This window comes from Oenanthe melanoleuca, chromosome 2, assembly GCF_029582105.1.
Source record: "Oenanthe melanoleuca isolate GR-GAL-2019-014 chromosome 2, OMel1.0, whole genome shotgun sequence".
NCBI classification, from domain to species: domain Eukaryota; kingdom Metazoa; phylum Chordata; class Aves; order Passeriformes; family Muscicapidae; genus Oenanthe; species Oenanthe melanoleuca.
This window is the reverse complement of record NC_079335.1, coordinates 97,226,299-97,247,014: the sequence shown is the minus strand read 5'-3', so window position 1 is coordinate 97,247,014 and position 20,716 is coordinate 97,226,299. Positions and strand designations below refer to the sequence as shown.

At 39.5% G+C, this 20,716-nt stretch overlaps 1 protein-coding gene across 4 annotated transcripts in view; it reads right to left on the bottom strand.

Annotated features, from left to right (window-relative positions):
• The window catches only part of HECW1 (HECT, C2 and WW domain containing E3 ubiquitin protein ligase 1), a 252,197-nt gene that overhangs the window by 151,015 nt on the left and 80,466 nt on the right, over nt 1-20,716 (bottom strand). For all 4 annotated transcript variants that reach the window (XM_056485453.1, XM_056485456.1, XM_056485454.1 and 1 more), the window contains exons 2-3: nt 16,220-16,544; nt 1,870-1,977 (exon numbers count right to left, since the gene is read on the bottom strand). In XM_056485453.1, the coding sequence (XP_056341428.1) occupies nt 1,870-1,977; nt 16,220-16,544 (433 nt within the window). The remainder of the gene's footprint in view (nt 1-1,869; nt 1,978-16,219; nt 16,545-20,716) is intronic.

Here is a 20,716-nt window from a genome sequence, read left to right as displayed (position 1 = left end):
CTTTCATATGTAAGTCTCATCAATAGCCAGGAATCCTGATATATGAAACCAGCACACATCAACATTCTTCAAGCTTTAACTTCCCACTTGAGTAGTCAAGTGGCTCTCAGAGTATCTGCATGCGCTGTTATTTACTACTGCCTACTCCATTTTCTCATATTTTTATTCTGGAGGGCAATGATTCGTCCTTGATGAGTACACTGGTACAAAATCTCAGGCCTGACAGTCACAACCTAATGGTAGCAGTAAAATAAATTACCAAGAGGCAGCAACTCATCAAGAATGGGCTGCCCAACTATGGTGAAGTACAACTTACTTCCAAACATCAGTGAAGGATGGTTATGCTAATTTGCATTTTCTTACAGTAGGGCAAGTGAAGAATGTATATGCAATCAATTAACAATAGCTACTGTATCTCAGCTAATATTAAGCTGACATAATTCATTGTGCACTTGAGCCTCTAATGAAAAGTGGCCCACCTAAAGAGGCTCTCTCTTAAGCATTTCTCATGTTGCCTCTTTGTTTTGTATTGTGGATCAGCCTAGAAAGCTACCAGCACTCCTGTCACAATTCTGCCCTTCCTCCATAATCCAAGGTACTGAAGTATCTTCAAATACCCAGTCCAGGTTTTTGTTATCTCCTTCCCACAGTCCTTTAACAGCTAAAAGAAAGTATGATCAGTCTCATGAATCTGCAAAGAGAGAGCCTATTTCTAGGACTGAGCTTCTGTAAAATGCTTGCACTTAGCACCGTTGATGATACCAGATATTTAAGATCAAAGTCATAGATTGGTCAAGCATAACTCATGTCTTTTACAAACCCTTTAAAATATAGGTTATATGAAAGATTCCTTTGATTGCTCCCAAATATAGACAGTCTTAGACAGATATACTTATCAAGTAATTTATAAATGCTTTTACTAAAATTCTGAATTTTGAGGAGGCTAAGGCAGAATATTGGAAATACACAATTCAGTTGTAAAACTGAAATTGCTTCAGTTGCTACTCTTCTTCATGCTTAACTCCTCCTTAAGGATGCTTGTAGCTCTTTCACCACAGATGTTTTGCTATAGATTTCAGTCCAGTATATTGAGTACCCTATTTCTATCCAAAGATGATCATAAATTGCATTTACACTAACACATGGCAAATCTTTGAAAAGAGGAAGGATTTGAATGGTCAGGGAGATAGGACAATCAGGGCTGGAAATATTAACTTGCTGTATAAGTACTTTGCAGAAACAAATCCAGTATTTCTGTATTTTCACTGGATAAGAGGGTAGAAAGATTTATGATGCATTGCATCAAATGCCCTGGTTAAAATATTATTATAATAAGGAACAATTAATTTGAAATCAATGTACCTTGCTGCAACTACATCCAGTTAGACTTTTATTAGTGTAGATGACAATCAGAACTCGACCCTTTCAACTTCTGAATTCACCTGAATCTGTTAGAAGCCAGATGCACCATGAAGTTTTCCAATTAAAAAAGCCAATATGATTCTTCCTGGAAGGATATTATGCCCCTGACTTCCTGTTTTCCTTAAAACCACATTAAAGTTAATGCAGCTCATTACCAATGAAATAGTCCAAATAGCAGCAAATTGAGTAAAATACATATTCATAACTTTATAAAAAAAAAAACCAGCAATTAAGTCAATGCCCACAAAATTTGTTTGCAGAAACTGTGGGTTACTATTTCACCAAGTGTTTCAGTTTCTATTAAAACATTCAGTGATTTTGGTAACATTTTTGGCCTTTCCTAAGGGACATTTTCAGCATAAGAGTATCATAAAATCAACAGTAACAGCTGAATTATCGTTCAGGCGTGATTGAATTAAATCATAGCAGAATTGGAAAAATACTTACGCTCCACAAAGTAAGAGCTGGCATCAATCTTCCAAATAATTTGACCACGGTGAGAGCCATTGACGCCACGGTTCTTGTAGTCCAAGAAGTTTTCTGACAAAACCTCATCTATAAACAAAGAAGATTGGTCTCAGTAAGTGCCTGTTATGACAACATGCATAACAGAGAGTCAGGCTAAAAATACACCTTTGGCTTGACAGAACATCTTAGAGCTACTAGTGAGCTTGGCATGATATGTTGAAAAATCATATTTATCATTCATTTATATTATTTAAAAGCTCAGCCAAAGCAGGTGAAGCAGCAACCAGGATGGGCTGGGCCATGGGCTCATTGCTCCAGCTTCAGTGAGGTGAAATGGATTCCACATCTGTGCTCTGACAAAGCAAAAGCCACAATCTCTACCTGCAGAGACCAGCCAGCAACCTCCTGGGCTCTTCCTTTTAGCGATAACAACAGTTTTAATTTTAACAGAGATTTGTACAAATGTGCTTTAACCAACCCAGCCTTGCTTGCGAGGGAAGAAGTCCTGGGTGGGTGCTGAGACCAAGATCTGAATTATGTTAATTATTAGTTCCATAAAAAGTGAGAAATAAGGTGAACCACTCAATCTGACATTAAAATATTTCCGTTGTAAACACTCTGAAGAATTGGCTTTGTTTCAAGAAGAAAACCAAGATAATGCCATACAACAAGGGACACTGTGCCTGAGGACACAGGGATGGTGTGACCAACTGCAGAACAGAAGAGGCAGCCCAACAGACAAAGTTGATAAACCCAACTATTTATTAGACTATTACAGTAGTTTAATAAAGGAGAATAAATTGAAGGAAACTACACTTTCCCTGAAAGAAGAAAGTAGCCAACAGATGCCAATATTGTCCCACTGGCTTTACATAGTCACTCCCACAAAGGAAGAAGGTGAGTGAGTACCAACACTGAATTCTTTGGTATTACTCTCATGAGGGATTACAACAGAAATCCTTCTAAGGAGGTCATTAACAATTGCAATGGATAATGATAAATAGCAATGCTATCTACAATAAATTTTCCCTTTGCTGACTTGCTAATTGTCAGGAATTATTTCACCAGCTGTGTTTCATGCTCTGTTTTGAAGTGCATCTCTGCTGAAATCCATCAATAGCAAAATCCTCTGGTATGATTTCTGTTATCACTTTGTACTTTACAGTTGGTTGCATCTTCTTTTAAATTCCAAATTATATATATCTAAAAAAAAGCAGGTAAGTATACAACTGTTCCTCTCAGAGCACTGATTTACTCATGAATACCTTTAGTAAAGGACTGTCCTGGATACAGATTATCAAGGATAATGCACATCATTCTGTGGAAGTAGGAACATTATATACTAGGTGAGAAGACTTAAATTTGTCCTTTTTGCTTTAGCAGGGAAAATACTTTATACTTAAAGGTGGACATATACTGAAATGTTACACAGAGCTGGAGCCTGGGAACCCTGCCTGGCTCTCATCCTGATGGGGCAGAGAGAGTATTCCTCAGTTCCAGCATGCTGCTCACTGGCTTCACCATTTGTGATGTTTATTTGTCATATTTAATCTCTGTAAGCTGCTGGAGATGCTCCAACACCTGCCATGTTGTGATGATGCATGGGTAATTACTGTCCCTCAAGATATACTGTTTATAAAATACCATGCTTGCTTAAGGAGGCTTAACTGAGCTGGCATTTTAGGCCAGAGTTTAGTGGCACAGGAGATCCCAGAATCAGCTTTAAAATACTGTGTTCATAGTCAGTATCTGTGGGGACCAGCTGGCACTTTCACTGTTGCTGCTTCCCGCAGCTGGCACAAAGGCAGCGTGAACTCATAATCCCTCTAATTTGACAGAGATGTTGACATATGCCCATATCCAAACTAAATCACATCCCTATGGCAAGCTGAGCCAATGGGGATGACTCCAGAAAACCCTTTCCTCTATTTTGTTGAAAAAGTGTAGGAAGCCTGGAAAACCAGGCTGAGAAGGGCCACTATCCATCTGCATGTCCAAAGTAGAAGACAACAGGAAGGGAAGGACAAGCAAGCCAGTCTATGGTTACAGCTGACAGGTGAGACCACAGGAAACCTGGAACAAGCTGCTCCCACTGAGTAACACCTGCACACTGCCTCCTGCCATGGAGGCAAGAGACAGGGGCATGTGGGAAGCATCCAGAGAAAAGCAGGTCTCCTGGGAAGGGATACGTACATGGAGCTAGTCATGTGCACACAGCTCATGGACAGTGGCCACTGATGGAATACAGGCTCAGACATCAGAAAGGATAATTTAATATGAGCTTACAGAGCTCTGCAATATGCAGAGCACCTGAATAGGGGCAGTGAAAGCTTTAAATATAAAACAAATTTGTATACAAAACGTATTTACAAATGTCATGATTTAGAAATCCGGTATGTAGGTTGTTCTCACAGTCAGTTTCAACTTTGTTTCTTTTGAAAGAGGAATGTCCCTGATTCCAAAGAAATAAAAATTATTTTTAGTCTTGTAGAAATTTATGTTCATTGGGATTTTTAAACCTTAAAAATCTTATCTCTAGAAGAATACATTCAGGTCCAAAAGGGAAGTCTTGCTCTTTCAGTTTTTGAAGGCATGTATTTTTGGAAGGTGAAAGGTAAGAAAGAAATAACCCCTGGCAAGTTAAAAATAGCAGTAATTGAAACTCGTCAGGAGGCTGGAATGTATGAATATGCCTGGTCGACCTGTTTTAATTGGCAAGTAACACTATTCCAGGCATGCTATTCCCTGAACAATCACATTATGTATGTAGCACATTGACAAAGAAAATTGTGCATGTGAAATGCAATGCTGCTTAGTGCACTACGTGCATATGTATGTACATGTATTAATCAACATTCATGCCATAGGTAAGAAAATAGATGGTATGGTATGCTAAGGAGAAAGAGTATGTGCAAAGGAAAATAAATTTTATTTCTTGTTTCTATTAAGAATCCCCATAACAAAGGAACTGACCTTTAAAACATGTTGCATCTTAATTCCCAAAGGTAAACGGTGAAATACTTGGTTTCACCTCCTCACAAAATGAAGAGCAGAGTTAATGCTGTTCCCTTTTATATATTTCAGTCAACAGCTAATGCCTTTTGACATTTTTCCAATGAAGCATTGTAATGCATCTCCCTCCCTCTATTTTTGAAATGTGATTAACCTTTAAACTAGCTATCTGCTTCCTCTGCATAGCTTGGGTTTGGCCCTGCTTGACCAAAAAGCAACCACTTTGCAATTGCTATCAGGTCTGTGGCTTCATTTCTGTGAGCAGTAGACAGCTTACTAATTAAGGATTAAAAGGGGAGAGTGTTTGGGAGTGCTGCACTTTGAACATCATTAGTTTCTCCTGGAGCTAGAGCTGGGGATGGTGGGGGTGTCTAAGACAGGAGCCAGCAGACATTGCTCTCTGCCCCCCTTGCCCTCGGGCAGCAGAATTGCTGTCTGCCTCTTGCTTGAGAGGAGAGGTGGCTGCAGACCTACAAGACTTTGCTGGGACAGGAGCAGCAGCTCCCACAGACCTCCCACAGGCCCTAGAGGAAACTGGGAAGGTGATGCATGACCAGGAGCCAGAGAGCCCAGATCCAAATAGCAGCCAGAGGGACCAAGGCATGCCAGCAGCAAATGACAGCAAGTGCTTTGGGAACCAGCAGCAATCTGATGGACTGCTTCTCCTCACCAAACCAGACACTGCCAAGCACAGCCTTTTATTGCTAAAAATATCCTGTGCTGTCACTTCTATGCTGAGCATCCTAGTATAATTCACAAGCACTAAAGAGAGATAAAGAACCATGGCCACCAAAGAAAGTTATCTTTCAGATGAAAGACAGAATCCAACTGACAAAAAGCATGCTGTTCTTCAGAGGAATTAGGAAAAATGTTGATAAAGGCCACCCCTCAAAAAGATCTGTGAATAATCTAATGGGGACTTAAGTGCTGTCATCAGCTACATTAAACAGACAGGACCTTGGTATTTGAAAGTTTGTCTGAAATTCCCACAGAGAAGCAATTAGATAGTCAATACATCTTCCTCAGAAGGATTGATGGAGTTTAAACTACAAATAGCTAAGTGACCCTTTTGGTCTGTTTGTCTTTACTTAGGAGGCAGAAATTAAAAACAAACTCCTCTTTCTCATACAGTATTTTGCTCATATACATGACTAGCCTATCTTTTCACATTCTCAAAGACTAACAACAATGAAATTTAGAATAACATGTGCTACTTTCAAAAATATATAATTGACATGAAACAGGAATATGACGTCAGATAGGTTTCCTGAATTTGATATAGTATTCCAGTCTCTTATTCATCACTAATTTGATTTAATACTACATACTACAACATTTCCTTCCTGTAAATGTAATGCAATTAGGGGATAAAAATAAAAGCTACACTTCATGTCTTGATCCTTTCTGAAAAGGAAATGCTGTACTTCTGAAAATACATAAGGATTTCTAGTCTTCAGCTAAATAAATCTAGTTAGTTTGAAATTTAAAAGTGTTTTTGGTCAATATGTATATCTGCATTATGGCACACAACAATAGCTTGCAAAATGCTTTTAAAAATTATTTTCTGTATGAAGAGGCTGAGCTCTGGTTGTTCTGTTCTGTAACTAGCATGGAAAGCTGCAGGAACAAGATTTTGTAAATCACAGAATCACAGGATCAATTAGAAGGAAAAGACCTCTGAGATCGAGTCCAACCTGTGCCCTAACAGCACCTTGACAACTATTCCACGGCACTGAGTGCCACGTCCAGTCTTCCCTTGAACACCTCCAGGGACAGTGACTCCACCAGCTCCCTGGGCAGCCATTCCAATATCTAATCAGCCTTTCTATGAGGAAATTCCTCCTAATGTCCAACCTAAACCTTCCTGGAGCAGCTTGAGACTACGTTCTCTCATCCTATTGCTGGTTAACTGGGAGAAAAGCATGGGTCCCACTTGGCTACCATCTCCTTCCAGGTATTTAGAAGGAGTGATAATGTCTTCCCTAAGTCTCATCCCCAGCTCCCTCAGCCACTCTTCACAGGACATGTGCTCCAGACCCTTCAAAAAGTATCAAGAAAACAAAATAATAGTAGAAGGGGTAAGCCATAAATAAGCTTCATATTTCTTATGTTTATTCGCTTACCACACAATCTATCACTTGAAGAAAAACACAAAATGATGACAAAAGCCTCTGCAATTCTCAAGTGGAGCTTGTAGTGATTTGTACCAAGTCACAAGTGTTTCCTTTTGCAATCCTTTAGCATTGCAAAACCCAGTCCTTGGAAGCTGTTCTTCCAAAGAGCTGTATAATACAAGCAGTCATCATTGTGCAGAAGAGAAACTATTAATGAGAAACATATGCCAAAGATGCAGATCCCAATTTCTTTACAAAGATGCCATGTTAAAAAAAAAAAATAATAGTTAGGAACATTTCCATTGATTTCAGCTGCTACGTATTAAGCTCCAGTGTGGATTGAAACTTCACTGTTAATTCATTTGCCAATTTCTGCTGCAGGCAATTAATATACTGCAATTTACAGTTACCATTCCTCCTTCCATAACTTCTTAGGGAGAAGAGTTCTGGAAAACAAGGGCCTAATCCTTCACTGGTGCTGCAAGCTCAATTCTCTAAGAGCTTTGCATATGCTTTTTTCAAGCACATGAATGGTTCCATTTTTATCCCACAAAAATTAGCCCCTTGCCCAGATAGAGGAAAAAAAAATGGGAGGGATAGATGTGAACAATGAGTGGAGAAGAGCAATATGAGGAAAACATGTCAAGAGAAGGACAAAAGGAAGGTGGCATGGGGTAAACTGTAATAAAATGGGTAGTGAATTGGAAAAGTTAGAACAATTATTGGTCACCAAGGGCAGAAGATGGTGGCCATAAGTAAGACTGCTCCAGGCACATTAGAAACCCAGGGATGGTGGATTTCAAACCTGAAGTAGAAAGAATTACACATTAAACCCAAATGACATGTCAGCCACTCCCAAAACCAAGGAGTCTCAACTTTCAGAGAAACACTTTTATCTTTGAATATCTAGCTTACTTTCAGAGCCACTTATCACCTTTTACCACTCCAGCACTTTCCAAATTACTGCTGGGGGATAACATTCTCATTTTTCATGACACCAACAACAATTTAAAAAGCAAATGACTAGCCATTACAGAGACCTTATTAAATCTTGGCATTATGTGCCTGCGGATTTTCAGATCCAGCTCTTCCTCACCTGCACTTGAGCTAACCACACTGAGAGTTTGAGCTTTGTCACTCAAGGGACTTCCCTCTCCTTCCCTGCAACAGTGGAACATCTGGCTAAAAGCAGAGCTGATGGCAATGAACTCTTCTTCTATGGTGTCCTTGTGGTGTTAGGAAGCTGTGCTCCACAACAACCCACCATTCATGCATTTCTCTCCTCTAATCGCAGATCTTCTGCTGAAAAGGTAGAAGGAATGAGGGAAGCAAGGAGTGGAGGCTCAGCAATAAACACTTGTGGGGCCTAAAACCCCCACAGCAGATGTTAGGTTGCAGAGGGATGGGCATCTGCCCAGTAATAATGGTGTCACTTGGTTCTGCATACCCTTAAAAGTGTGACAGCACCACACAGCTGTCAGAGCTACTTCAGCTGTGCCCGTCCCACATACAGGCTTCTCCTTCAAAGCTCCTGCACTTCCAGATTTATTCTTATCCCTGCAGCAGGTGCACCACACTTGCCTCTCAGTACAGCAACAGCTGTGCATAGGTGAGCTGTACTTCACCTATGTACTGTATAAACTTATTCACAAGTAATGATGTGCAGTTTGAATACAGAATTGAAGATGGGAGGGAAGAATCCAAACAAGGATGATCCCGAACTTTCCCAGTGCATACTAATGTGTAGTAAGGTACAACATGGAAGAATTTTATTTGCTTGTTTTTAATATAACAATAACATTCTCACAGTGGAAGCCTCCCCATTGACTACAGTGCAATTTGGAAAATGAGGATTAGGTCAGAGCAGTGCAGCCATGAAATCTGCTAGAAAATTTTAAAATAAGAGATGCTGCAGGCTCAAGGCAGTATGAAGACAAGATATAAAGGGACATTGAAAGATCTGAAATGTGAACAAAGATGACATTTTTCCAGGTTAACAATGTTCATTAAATAAGGGGGAAATAATTTGCAGCGTTTGAAAAATGGATTTACAGAAATGTTGAAAGACGTAACAGCAAACAGTAAATTAGACAGGAGGTTGTGATCTGATAAGGTAGCAGGAAAAAAAATCCAAACACAACTCAGATGTATACACTGAAGCACCATAGTGCAAAGAATCTCTTGAGAATCTGGATTGATTTTATCTGAAAAATGGTATTCAGTTACAAACTTATTACAAAATGAAAGATCTCCAGTGAAGAAAAAAAAAAAAGCCTTTAGGGCTGGAGAGATCGATGGATGAGGAAGATTACAAAAGCTAAATGCATACACAGTCATTACAGTAGTTGTGGAAGGCAGCATGGGAATATTCCAGTGCTATGAACAGTGCAATGTAAGTGTTTTAAACACTAAGGAATGGGAAGGATTTAGTTCTAAACCAGAAAACTAAGAGGAAAAAAAACATATGCTGAACCTTCAAAATCCACATGGCTGGCTTGACAACCTCTCCAAAACAAATCTTTCTGCTTTAAGCCTTATTCTGTCAAGAATTTTATGTCTGTTCTATCCACTGTTTGCACCATAATTGATTCTATCCAGTCAATGGTCTGAATGTACTGCATGGAATATGCTTCTTTTCCAGGACTGAGGCCAGAATCTGGGATTTGGTGCACCAATATCCCCAATTGATTTCTTACAAAATATTTTAGTAGGTGGTCATCACCATCTTCAATGTAAGTCTGGGCTATACAGAAGTATAGGCCATGGGCAATTGCACAGCACAGAGGCAGTTTATCCATGGGCATAAGGACCCCAGAAATCACTGAGAAGGCCTGAGGATGCAGTATTCCCTGTCTGCATTATTTCCCTCTCCTGATTTTCAGCATGAAGAGTTGCAATGCAAAACTCTTTTCTACCCATTCACCTAGAAAGAGGTTCATAAGAGCTGCTATTTTATGGAGAAGTAATACATGAAAATGGGAATCCTTTGGCATACAGTAAACACCTCTATCACATATTAAATATATTTAAGGTAAGAACTGGCAGTCTGCAGGCCTCTTTACTACAAGTTCACTAAAAGACCATAAAGCAGACCACTACTACACTAAACACTCTGCAGAAGCTTTTTGGTGCATTGCTACTACCAACATTAACACAAATGACAGCTGAACCTTGGAAACAGTGAGAGGGAAGATATGTCAGAAACCATATGTGTTGGGAATATTCAGAAACCCTTGCATTCAAGTGTTGACTGTATCTACTTGTAAAGGGGTGAATCAGATGTAAAAGCTGTGTTCATGTCACAGTTGGTGGGTCTGTAAACAGCACATCCAGATTTTGTCTGGCTGAAGGGGTTTCCATATACAGAACTGGGAAAGGCAAAGAGTGACTCAGCCTGATAAATCACTCTCAGTGGATCGAAGAGCAGCCAGGTGAAGGCAAGCCAGGTTGGAACAAAGAACTGATACCGCTGCACTAATATATCTGCCAAGGCCTGTGATACCTGCTCCTCTGACACTTTTTGTTCCTGAAATAAATTGTGCTGTGTCTAGTGAAAGCTGCCTGGCCACTGGGCACCTCTGTTGATGTTTCACACAGGAAGCAGAATTGCAGGTGTCCAACAAAGCTTAACTTGCTGAGGTGATCACAGCCAGCCATGGTTGCCATCCCCAGCCTGGCGAGAGACCCAACTACAAGATGACCTACTGAGGAAGAGCCCTAAGACCACAGTGAAATTCTCTTCCAAAGGCCATAAAAGGATTGGAAAGATGAGTCCCAAGACACAACAAATCCAAGTATCAACTAAATTCTCTCTAATCAGGCACATTATAAAGAGTTTTGTTTTACAGATGGCTGTATCTGAAGCAGAGAGGTAGAGCAACCATCCAAACACAGAGAGAGCCTTGCTTGAGGATTAGACGCGTAACAAAGACACCCACAACTCCCAGCTGTATAAGCACATTACTGTTTTTAACATTTTACATCTCTGCTGGCAACACTGACATGCTATCTGCTTGTATGTATTGGATATCTGGTGAAATAGCTGCATAAACAAGTGCTAGTCCAAGTGTGATGGCAGGAAAAATGTACATTTTTCCATTTGTCTCAGTAGGCAAAACAGGAACACAGGAGGTCTAAGCCTAAAATCAACCCAGAGAGTGTTTAAACAAATATTTAAATGTCTATTAACCAATAGTTATTTGTCAGGTTGTGTTGAATTGCCTTTTTGGGGGAGAAATAACACCACAGGAAGACACAGAGGAAGAAAACAGTTTTAAAGCTAAACTTCAGTCACTAATCCGGTGAAGACATTCCTACTTATATAAATTTGAGAGGAACTACTCTGGAAAAAGCCAAGTATGGACAGGAAATTGGACACTTCAAAGATTTGCCTATGAAGACATTTTTAATAAATAGCCTTTAATAATGTTTTGCTTTCATATAAGGAAATGTTGAAAGAAAAGACTCCTACTTTATATGCATAAGAAAAGTATAATGTTAGCCCTGATAAACCCCTAACATCAGTGTCCACAGATACTGGAGCAAATGATTTTTTAAAAAGTCTGCTTTAAACATTTCTCATTAGCTCCTTTACATCAGATAGGAGGTGATGACAGAAGTGAAATCTAGTAGCAGTTAAAATGGCACTACAGTAATTATAGGATAGCTCTTTATCTACAGGCAGCTGCCAGCAGTCCATATTAATTTATCTAAAGGGGCTTCATACTGTAGCAAATAGCAATAGCAAATGAGATAAGGGAGAAAGAGAAAGCCTTGAGATAAATAACTTTAAATATTCCAGCTGCCTCGCCGTAGCCATTAAATGAGAATCCTTACTTAAAAAAATAAATCCTTTCTTCATTTATTCATAACTTTGTTTTAGTTTCATTTTTTCCCAGAGGGCCATTTCTTAACAAATAGCTTTTATGAAAAGAAAACTTAAATTCCAGAGACTTTTAAATAGCAACAGAACTTTGTTATGTTTAAAATTCTTAGAGAACTCTTTTTAAGTGTTTACACATATTTTTGATTGCAGGTCTATTTCTGAAAAACTGCTGAATGTTCATAATACTATAGTTCTCTTGAGGGAAGACAAATGCACATTTCAGATGAGTTGTTACAGAATGTAGAGGTTCCTCTACATTGCTCAGAGCTGATAGATAGTATATAGAGGGGAAGTTAGAGCATCTCTAGAGTTCAAGCTTAGCAGGAATGAAATGTAATTCCTGTTCCTGAAGGCACAGTGTGTCTTAAGAAATGCTTATTTTCCCAATTTACATTTTTTTGTCATTTTTCCACAGCTAATCTTAAAATGTGCTGAAGTAATAACATCTATATTTTAAGAGAGTCAGCACTTACTATTCTCCCTTCAGGTAAAGAGTTTTTCTACAGCCCTTCATGAAAATCATGTACATGTGTGCATGGATGTTCTCAGGAAGCTTCAGTGTGGGTACTATTTTTTGCCATGAGACACATGGCCATCATTTTTTACACAGTTTTATGATAAACTGACTGGCTGCTTAGTCCATTTCCTGAGACCATGAGCAAATGCTACATCTAATAAGCAGTGCTAAATCCAGCTCTTACCTGCTTCTGCAAAGACTGCTATTTTTTCCCAGCTAGCCACCCTAAGGAATGTGTAAATGGATTGATAGGGGAGAAGAACAAATACCTTGTGATAAAAGGAGCTGTGGTTCTTCAAAAGAGGAGAAAACAGACAGAATTTCCACACAGCGAGGTCTCCCTCAACTCCTCTTTCAGGCTACTTTACCTTTTCAATAGCACCCCAAAATGTCCCACAGAATAAAAACATATTAAATACATGATTTCTGCTTTTATTTATTTTTTCAGGAAGCTTTTTGTATCATCTCTATTCCCCCAGACTTGGAATACCATTATTCTGAAGTCCAAAGTTTATTTGGTATCATCAAATTTTTAGAGATGGCAGTGGTGGTGAAAACAGAGTAAGTTTTATGCATTTCAAAACCAACATTCATACAAAATTATTTAGAGATATTTTCTAGAATACTACAATAGCAATGATTAAACTCCTACAATATAGAACTGTTTTTTGTTCTGCTTCTACATAGTCCCTTCCTGGGATACTCCTGCAAGACAAGTAACAAATACCAACTCCAATGGTCCTAACACCAAGGTTAAAGAAAATCCACAACACACTGCCTGATATCCTAAGGATGCAAATTAATTTTCCAGTACTCGTGATTCCCCAGTACTACACAGTGATACATTCAAACCTTTCAGCTCCAATTTCACCAATCCAAACAATCACAGAAAGGACTGGGCTGCCTCCACAAGCTGGATTGGGACAAATACTAGAATGACCAGCAGCATCTCAATAGTTAACAGAGTTGCCAGACAAGTGATAATAATAGGCTTCAACACTAATCCTATCCTGAGCAGACTGGGAAAAGCTCATAGTTTCTTTGGGTCTCTTGTTCCAGTCTGGCTGTTAATTCAAAACATAGTTATAGATCAGTTTACTTTGTGAAGGTCATACCCTCAAGGTCAGGAACATTCCTTCTCTTAACAGGAGAAAAATCTGTTCAACGCAGACACAAATCTGAGCCATTACGGATGTCTGGATCTCACACTCCTACGGAGTGGTCACGAACAGAAGGCACCAGTGCTTTATGTCAGGTCAGAAGGGTGCTTTGTACTGACCCTTCTAACTGTCCCTACTTTGTCACCATGAGACTGTGCTGTAGTACAGCCATGAACTCGATTCTGTCCTGATGAAACTAAACTGAAAGATGCACTACAGCAACTCAAAGGCATTCATTTTGCCAGACTGAAACTGTTCTAAGGCAAGCCCTCAAAAGGCCTTCATCAGATGTTTGCTTCTACAGACCCATTCCTACTGGTTTGCCCTGCTTTGTAAATGTGGATACAGCCACAGTGCCAGCTACCTTTGTAGATTCTGAGTGTTTTCCGTGTCAAACAAACTCTAAAAGCCAAGTGATCTTCACAGTCTTCCATGTTCCTTAAAGGGAACCAAACCCAAAGCTCATATTACATGAGTTTTGCAGGGGTGGCAGGAGTGGGAACAGGGGAGGGGAAGAGAAAAAAGGAAATGAGGGATGCTGCTGCCTGCTAGTTCCTCAGCTGTTTAGAGTGCAAACCTAAGAGATTGAAGACAAAACACCTTCAAAGACATCAAGGATCAGCTATTGGTTTCTTGGGGATTGGACACAATATTCATTTTTCGTTTGGCAGCAGAGTTCATTGGAACGAGCCATTGACTACTGTCATGAACAACAGGCATTCAGCCAGCAGACCAAGGATACACTTCAAGATTTGCACCTATAATTTACTGGGGTGTCTGGGGTAATGTATCTGTTTGATATGGTAAATTAAGCAGGAGTATCAGGGCGTATTTTTATTTTGCCCAGTTAAACTTCTTTGTGCTCATGCTGCCTATCAAAAAAAAAAAAAAAAAAAAAATTTGGAGTGTGTCTTCATAGCCCTGGATGCAATGCCTGAGCTGTGAAACCTGGCTGAAGAAGTTCAGTCAGTGTGAAACAGCCCTATGCACTTTCTGTTGACTTCAGACCACCAGAAGGAATACTTTGCCTCTGTCCACTGAAGCAAGAATTATGAGTTGCCTGCACTACTTCAGAATAAGCATACAGTATTTCTTAGTGCCCAGTCCTGGGGGGTGCTATTTCTTCTCATCTATTCCAGCAAAACACTTAACTTCAAACTTAACTGTAAAAAAAAAAGCAATTTTCGGTTAAGGCCAGCAAACCAGGCTGTTTTCAAGGCATCTGTTTTAAATCCAGTCTCTGTTTCTTTCCTAAAAGATTTAAATTTCAGAAGCCTGTTTTTCTTTTCAAAGAAGGACATTTTATGAGATTACTCATGGGTACAAGTACTGCAGCTTGGCTTATGGTAACCTCCACTCCTTTCCCTCCAGGTCCTAAATAGCCACCCTTGTGTATCCCTTTTTATAGTCTCTTCAACACCCTGAACTTACTTTCCAATGCCTAACACCTTGCCACCATGGTTCCTCTACATGCTCAGACCCACTATCTACTACTTTCTCCCATATCCCCTGTGTCACCAACATTTATTTCCCAATATCATCAGTATGTGAAACCAAACCATTTGGTTTTATCCACTAAAGCACTTCAGCAACACCGTGGCTCCCTATAATGTCCCCTATGCCCAGTCAAAAAACTCATCTCACAGCATCATATGCTTTATCTGGTTTTGGTTCTCTGTCTGGCCAAGATGAAACAGTGCTATTAGAACTAAAATATCTGCTTAGTGCTAGGCATATCTTCTAAATAGACAAGGAAAGAAATTTATCAGCATTTCCTTCTATGGGGGCACCAATTCTTTACAAAGTCACTGGTTTTCAAGAAACATTTAAGAATGTCACATCTTTAAGACCCCTGATAAAAAGAGAAATGTGTCTGAAATGGATCCATCATTTTCAAAATTTACCAGAGAGCAGAGTTAACATAAACTCCAGTCTCAGCAGCAGGACTATTTCCATAGGAACCAAACCAGGTTTGAAAAAACTCATTAGAAAAGCTAATTTTATACTGGAGTAAAACAATCACGTAAAAGTGGATTGAAACCATTTCTTATTACTTTTATATGGGGCTGAATTTACTAGATGGAGTTGCCAAAAATATGCTAATGTACATGGCTCAATATAGCTTCCAATACACAATAAAAGGGAAAAAAAGCAAAATTTTCTGGGACAATTTCAGACTGTCTCAGTCTATAATTATTGTTCATATCAAAATACCCTGTGGCTACGGAGTAAAAGGCATTCTCACAAGGTTTTTAAATGATTCATATTCTTGGCTTGTAAAACCTCTCATCTGTCACAGATTACTCAAGGACTCTCAAGAGGAAACCCTGAAAATATTATACTGTCTTGATACAGGAGGTATTTTCCCAACATCCAAATGGCTTTAAAATGAATTTATCCTGAAATGTCAAGAAACCATCAACAGAAAGCCTTCTGGTAGCTTTGCTGAAGAAAAAGTGAGCGTAAGGACTGCAACCAGCAATTCAGAAAGGAGCAGAAAAAATTCTTGTCATATATAAACCCACTTTAAGACTACCCTTAAGAGAGCTATATCAGCTCACTACTATCATTAACCCACATTACCCTAATGCCTACAACTACAAAAAGCAGCAAGGAATCTGAAGAGGTAACAGGGCCTTACCTATGAGATACATGCCAATCCAGTCCCCTGCATCCACTTCCTCCTTTATATCCCAGTAGATCACTAGGTCCTGTGAATGCCCAATGGAGTAGTAGGAGCTGCTGACCATTAGGGTGGAGCGGCTGTCTGAGGTGACGAGGTCTGTGTCACTGGTAGACCTAGGAATGGTGACTGTCTCATGGGGGCTGTTCCTGATGTCCATGTTATGGAACTGGTCAGGGTTATAGCTGTATCTGAGAGGCTCTTTGCACCGGCGCCGATTTTGTGAGTTCCTAGATGGAGATGCCATGGCTGCCAGGCCCAGGAACCTGTTCTGGTACAGATTCTGTGAATAAAAAAGGAAAGGATAGTATTTACAGTGTTATTAATTTCTCTATGATATCAGAGCTCAGGAAAAGTAGTAAGTTACAGCAAGAAAGCAGCAGATCTTTTTCCATTTATCATTGCAAAAAGAAGGCATGAAAAGAGGCAGCAAGAACAGTGCTAACTCAACTCCTACCTGGTAACTCTTACTGTGAAAGCAAGTGTAAGAGCAAGCCTTGCACCACCAAGCTCAGCCTCAGCTGAGCTTGGCAGTGTAAGGAAATTAACAGGAGCTGGCATCTTCCATGTTAATGCACATATCCAGACACAAACACCACGACTATTGAACTGCCAGAGAGCCACCCTCTTTTGATGTCACGAGATATTCTCCTCACTTTTGACACCTGGAGATAAGTGATAGCCCCAGTAAATCTGCTATATTTGCAGAGGAATCCTGCTTAATGCACAGTCACTCTAGAGACCGTATTTCACCTGGAGAGACCAGCTAGCAGTGAATAAGAGCTGTTCCACTGGGAACCTGAAGCGTGAGTGCCATGAAAACAGAGTTAACCCTGCTACAAAAATAGACATGTCTTCACAGAAATATAAATACAAAGTAAGTGTTGCAATGTGCCTCTGTGCAGCTGATAGCTTCCAATGCTACAGATCTGATCTGGTTTTTGCAGCAGATTGTGAGATACTAAGCACTCCCCACTCAGGTAGGAATTTATGAATGCACCAGAGAATTAATGACAACTGAGAAGGTTACTGCAGAGTAGTCATCATCCTAGCAGCTAAAAAATATTTTCATTTCAACCTACCCTTCCTCAAGGCAAGTTGAGTGACTTGTACAAAATGTGTCTTGGTGCATGAGTTAAGAGCTTTTGTGAGATGGCAAACGGAGAATACTTAAGTTATGACTGGGTTAAAATCTGATGTGAAGACACACTCTGATACTGATCAAAATACTATTATTCCTGACTTCTGTACTGCTTGTTTTCCATTTTCCATCCCAGCTTTCCCTCTTCTCTCCCTGCAGCTCTGCTGTTTCAATCACTCAGCTTTTCATTATTCATTAGCTTTCCATTATCCGTCTGTTGCCAACCATGCTGTCAAGTCTGTTAGATGCAAAACCAGACAGCTTTCCAGTATGCAATGAAATGCTTTTCACATGATCAGAAGTCAAATCGTCCTTTTGAACTCAAACAAATTAAGTGGCAGAAAATCACAGCTCCTTTGTCCAGCCAAGCAGTTATTTAACACTAGCTTTAGTTAGGCTATGGTAGCACAGAAGAACAGTAAGTCCTGAAAAAACCCCAAATATTTTCTTTACTAATATTGTTTTGGGGGGAATAATTAAGCAACCTATTATTGTATCTTAGGATTCCATTGCATAAAAACTGTACAGAGAGCAAAAAATTCAACCAGCATGTTTGCACCCCTAGAATATGCTGTCACTTTGCAAACACTGCCCAACAACGCTCACAATCCGCTGACCCAAATCCTCACTTACTGCATTAAACAGGGTTTATGAGCAAAAATAGCTCTGGTGGGAATGCCACACATTATAGGAAGTGCTGCAAGACTGAAGCTAATAACGAAAAAGGTATTTTTTTCCTCTACTAGAGGCAGAGGAATAAGGGAAGGGGAAGGGGAAGGGGAAGGGGAAGGGGAAGGGGAAGGGGAAGGGGAAGGGGAAGGGGAAGGGGAAGGGGAAGGGGAAGGGGAAGGGTTCATTGTGTTGCATTTGTTGTGCATTCCATCCTGTATTTTTTTGCTGCTTCTTTTCTTGGATTTATTCACTGTTTGGAAAGAGAGTTCACAGTATAAAGACCAAAATACCTTGTAAACAGAAAATGCATCTTTTTTTATCAAGAAGCATGCTGTGAACATTTTCTAATCTGGGATGCACAAGCGGGCACACAAACTATCACGCTCTAGTCAGTAAATTGAAATTGCTGGTAGTTTCTGTCACTTAGCAAAGAAGGCACTGGCTGTCAAAACAGTATCTGACATAACTAGAATTAGTTTTATAATTGTGAGATATCAAGGTAACGAACTCGAAGCTCACTCTTCTGGATTAGTCTGTATCATTAACATGGGTTCCTCTGCTCACTGCGCTACCCAAAAGCTACTTCAGTTCAAAGGCAGACATTTTTTTTCTGGTGACAAATTACTCCAGGGAGTAGTGGTTCTGCAGATACTTTCATTTCTGAATGTTAATGAATGTAGAGTATTAATTAACTGCATACCTTAAAATTAAATTAGACTTAAACATTTTTTTCAGCTTCAGCATGACTTTAAGCAGTTTTAATAAAAATGGTATATTTATCACTCTGTTTGAATTCTATAAATTCCTGTTTTCCTCTATGTTGATGCCAATGCAACAAATGGCATAATTTTAAAGCAACCCAGAAGGCCAAATTCTCCATAAATCCAACTCTCTTGTATTTCTAGAAAATCCCCAAACCAAAAAAAAACCCAAAAAACCAAAAAAAAAAACAAAAACAAAACAAAACAAAAAAAAAAACACCAAAAAAAAACCAAAAAAAAAACCAAAACAAACCCAAAACCAAATTAATTACATAGTCACACATAATTATTTGGATTAAATAGTTATTCCACATTTTATTACCAGCTTTTCATGAATTTATGCAACTATCTAAAGGCCCCAAGCCCTGGTGACAGAGTCCCAGCCATGCTGAGACATCTTAAAAAACTGTAAAGACATCCTCCTGATGTCTTGTGAAAGCAATCTGTATATGTATCTGTATTATGGATACATACATATTAAAAAAAAATATCTTTTTTAGGGGTGTGAGATTAGTATTTACTCAATCCTCTTGCAGAGGTGTGTACACTACACTAAGCAATCATTTCTAACACAGAGTGTAAATTATAAAGCAAGAACAAAGAAAGGCCAAATGTTGGTTGTCAACAAACACCTCTTCATCCCTGCCTCAAAACAGTCATTCTACAGCTGCTTCTACAGTCAGTCCTTGCAGGGGAATTTCCACCTGTGACACTCCACACAAAATGACCCCAGGCTTCACTTTCCCACTCACTCCCCTCACCGCTGATTTTCAAAGAGCTCTGCAAAGCTTTGTCTCCAAAGACCTACCAGCTACATGAAAGTCCTACCCAAAATCAGATACTTTTATTTATCTCACTTAGTCCATCTAATGCAAACAAACACTAGAAAAATTAACTGAAGATTTTTTCCCCTCCTATATAAATCCAACGGCAATACTAACAGAGAAAGTGGGAAGGAGCAGCCTAAAGGAAATGACAGATGAGATCTGACAGTAACCTTTGAAAATATGAACATACAAAACCTGTAACCAGTAAAGACCAAGAAAATAAATTTCACAGTTTCTTTCCACATTTTTTTCCCCCTTTCTCATTCACACCTCTCTCCTTTCCCAATTGCTGTTTGGCAATTGGAAAGCACAAAGCTGTTGCCACTGATGCCTTTTCCTTTGCCACCTGAAAAAAATGTACCAGCAATGGTACTTTGAGACAAGAAGAATCCTCTGGCTGAGAGGCTTCACACCATTATTGCTTGCTGAATTTCACTACAGGATTTAGAGCTGCCATAGAAGTGTCCCCTGGAAGTCTGTAGGGTTTAATGTTAGGGATTTGTCTCTGTCTCTTTTTTCCTTTTTTTTAATTCATTGTTTGTTTGTTTGTTTGTTTTTTGGGATTACTTTAAATCATGCTAGAAAAGTCCATGATGCTTTAGCAAAAAGAGATAGATTTCAGCTAAACATCTGCAAGGATCCAGCTCTGTTCTGTGTTCAGACAATTAAGAGCTGTCTTCCAGAAACTTGGACTGATACCATTTACCTCTGATTGCTGGAAGATGGTTTTGTGCAGGTTAGGATGGTGGTACAATGGACTTTCACTGCTCATACCAAAGATAGAATATGATTGAGACATAACCCATCACTGGAGCCATGGCATGAAGAAATTGAAGAGAACAAGGCGACAATATTAGCCACCATGACAGTGGGCTCAAAGTAGTCACTCAGATGTCTGCAAGCATCACTACAACCCAAATTTCAAGGGTAGGAGCTTAGAAAGACGAGATAGCTTTCTGTGATGGGAAGCCTGGAACAGTGCAGTCCATCTGAAAATCAAGTCTGATATCATAGGCAAATCAGATATGGAGTCAGTCTCTTGGTTGCTCCACCA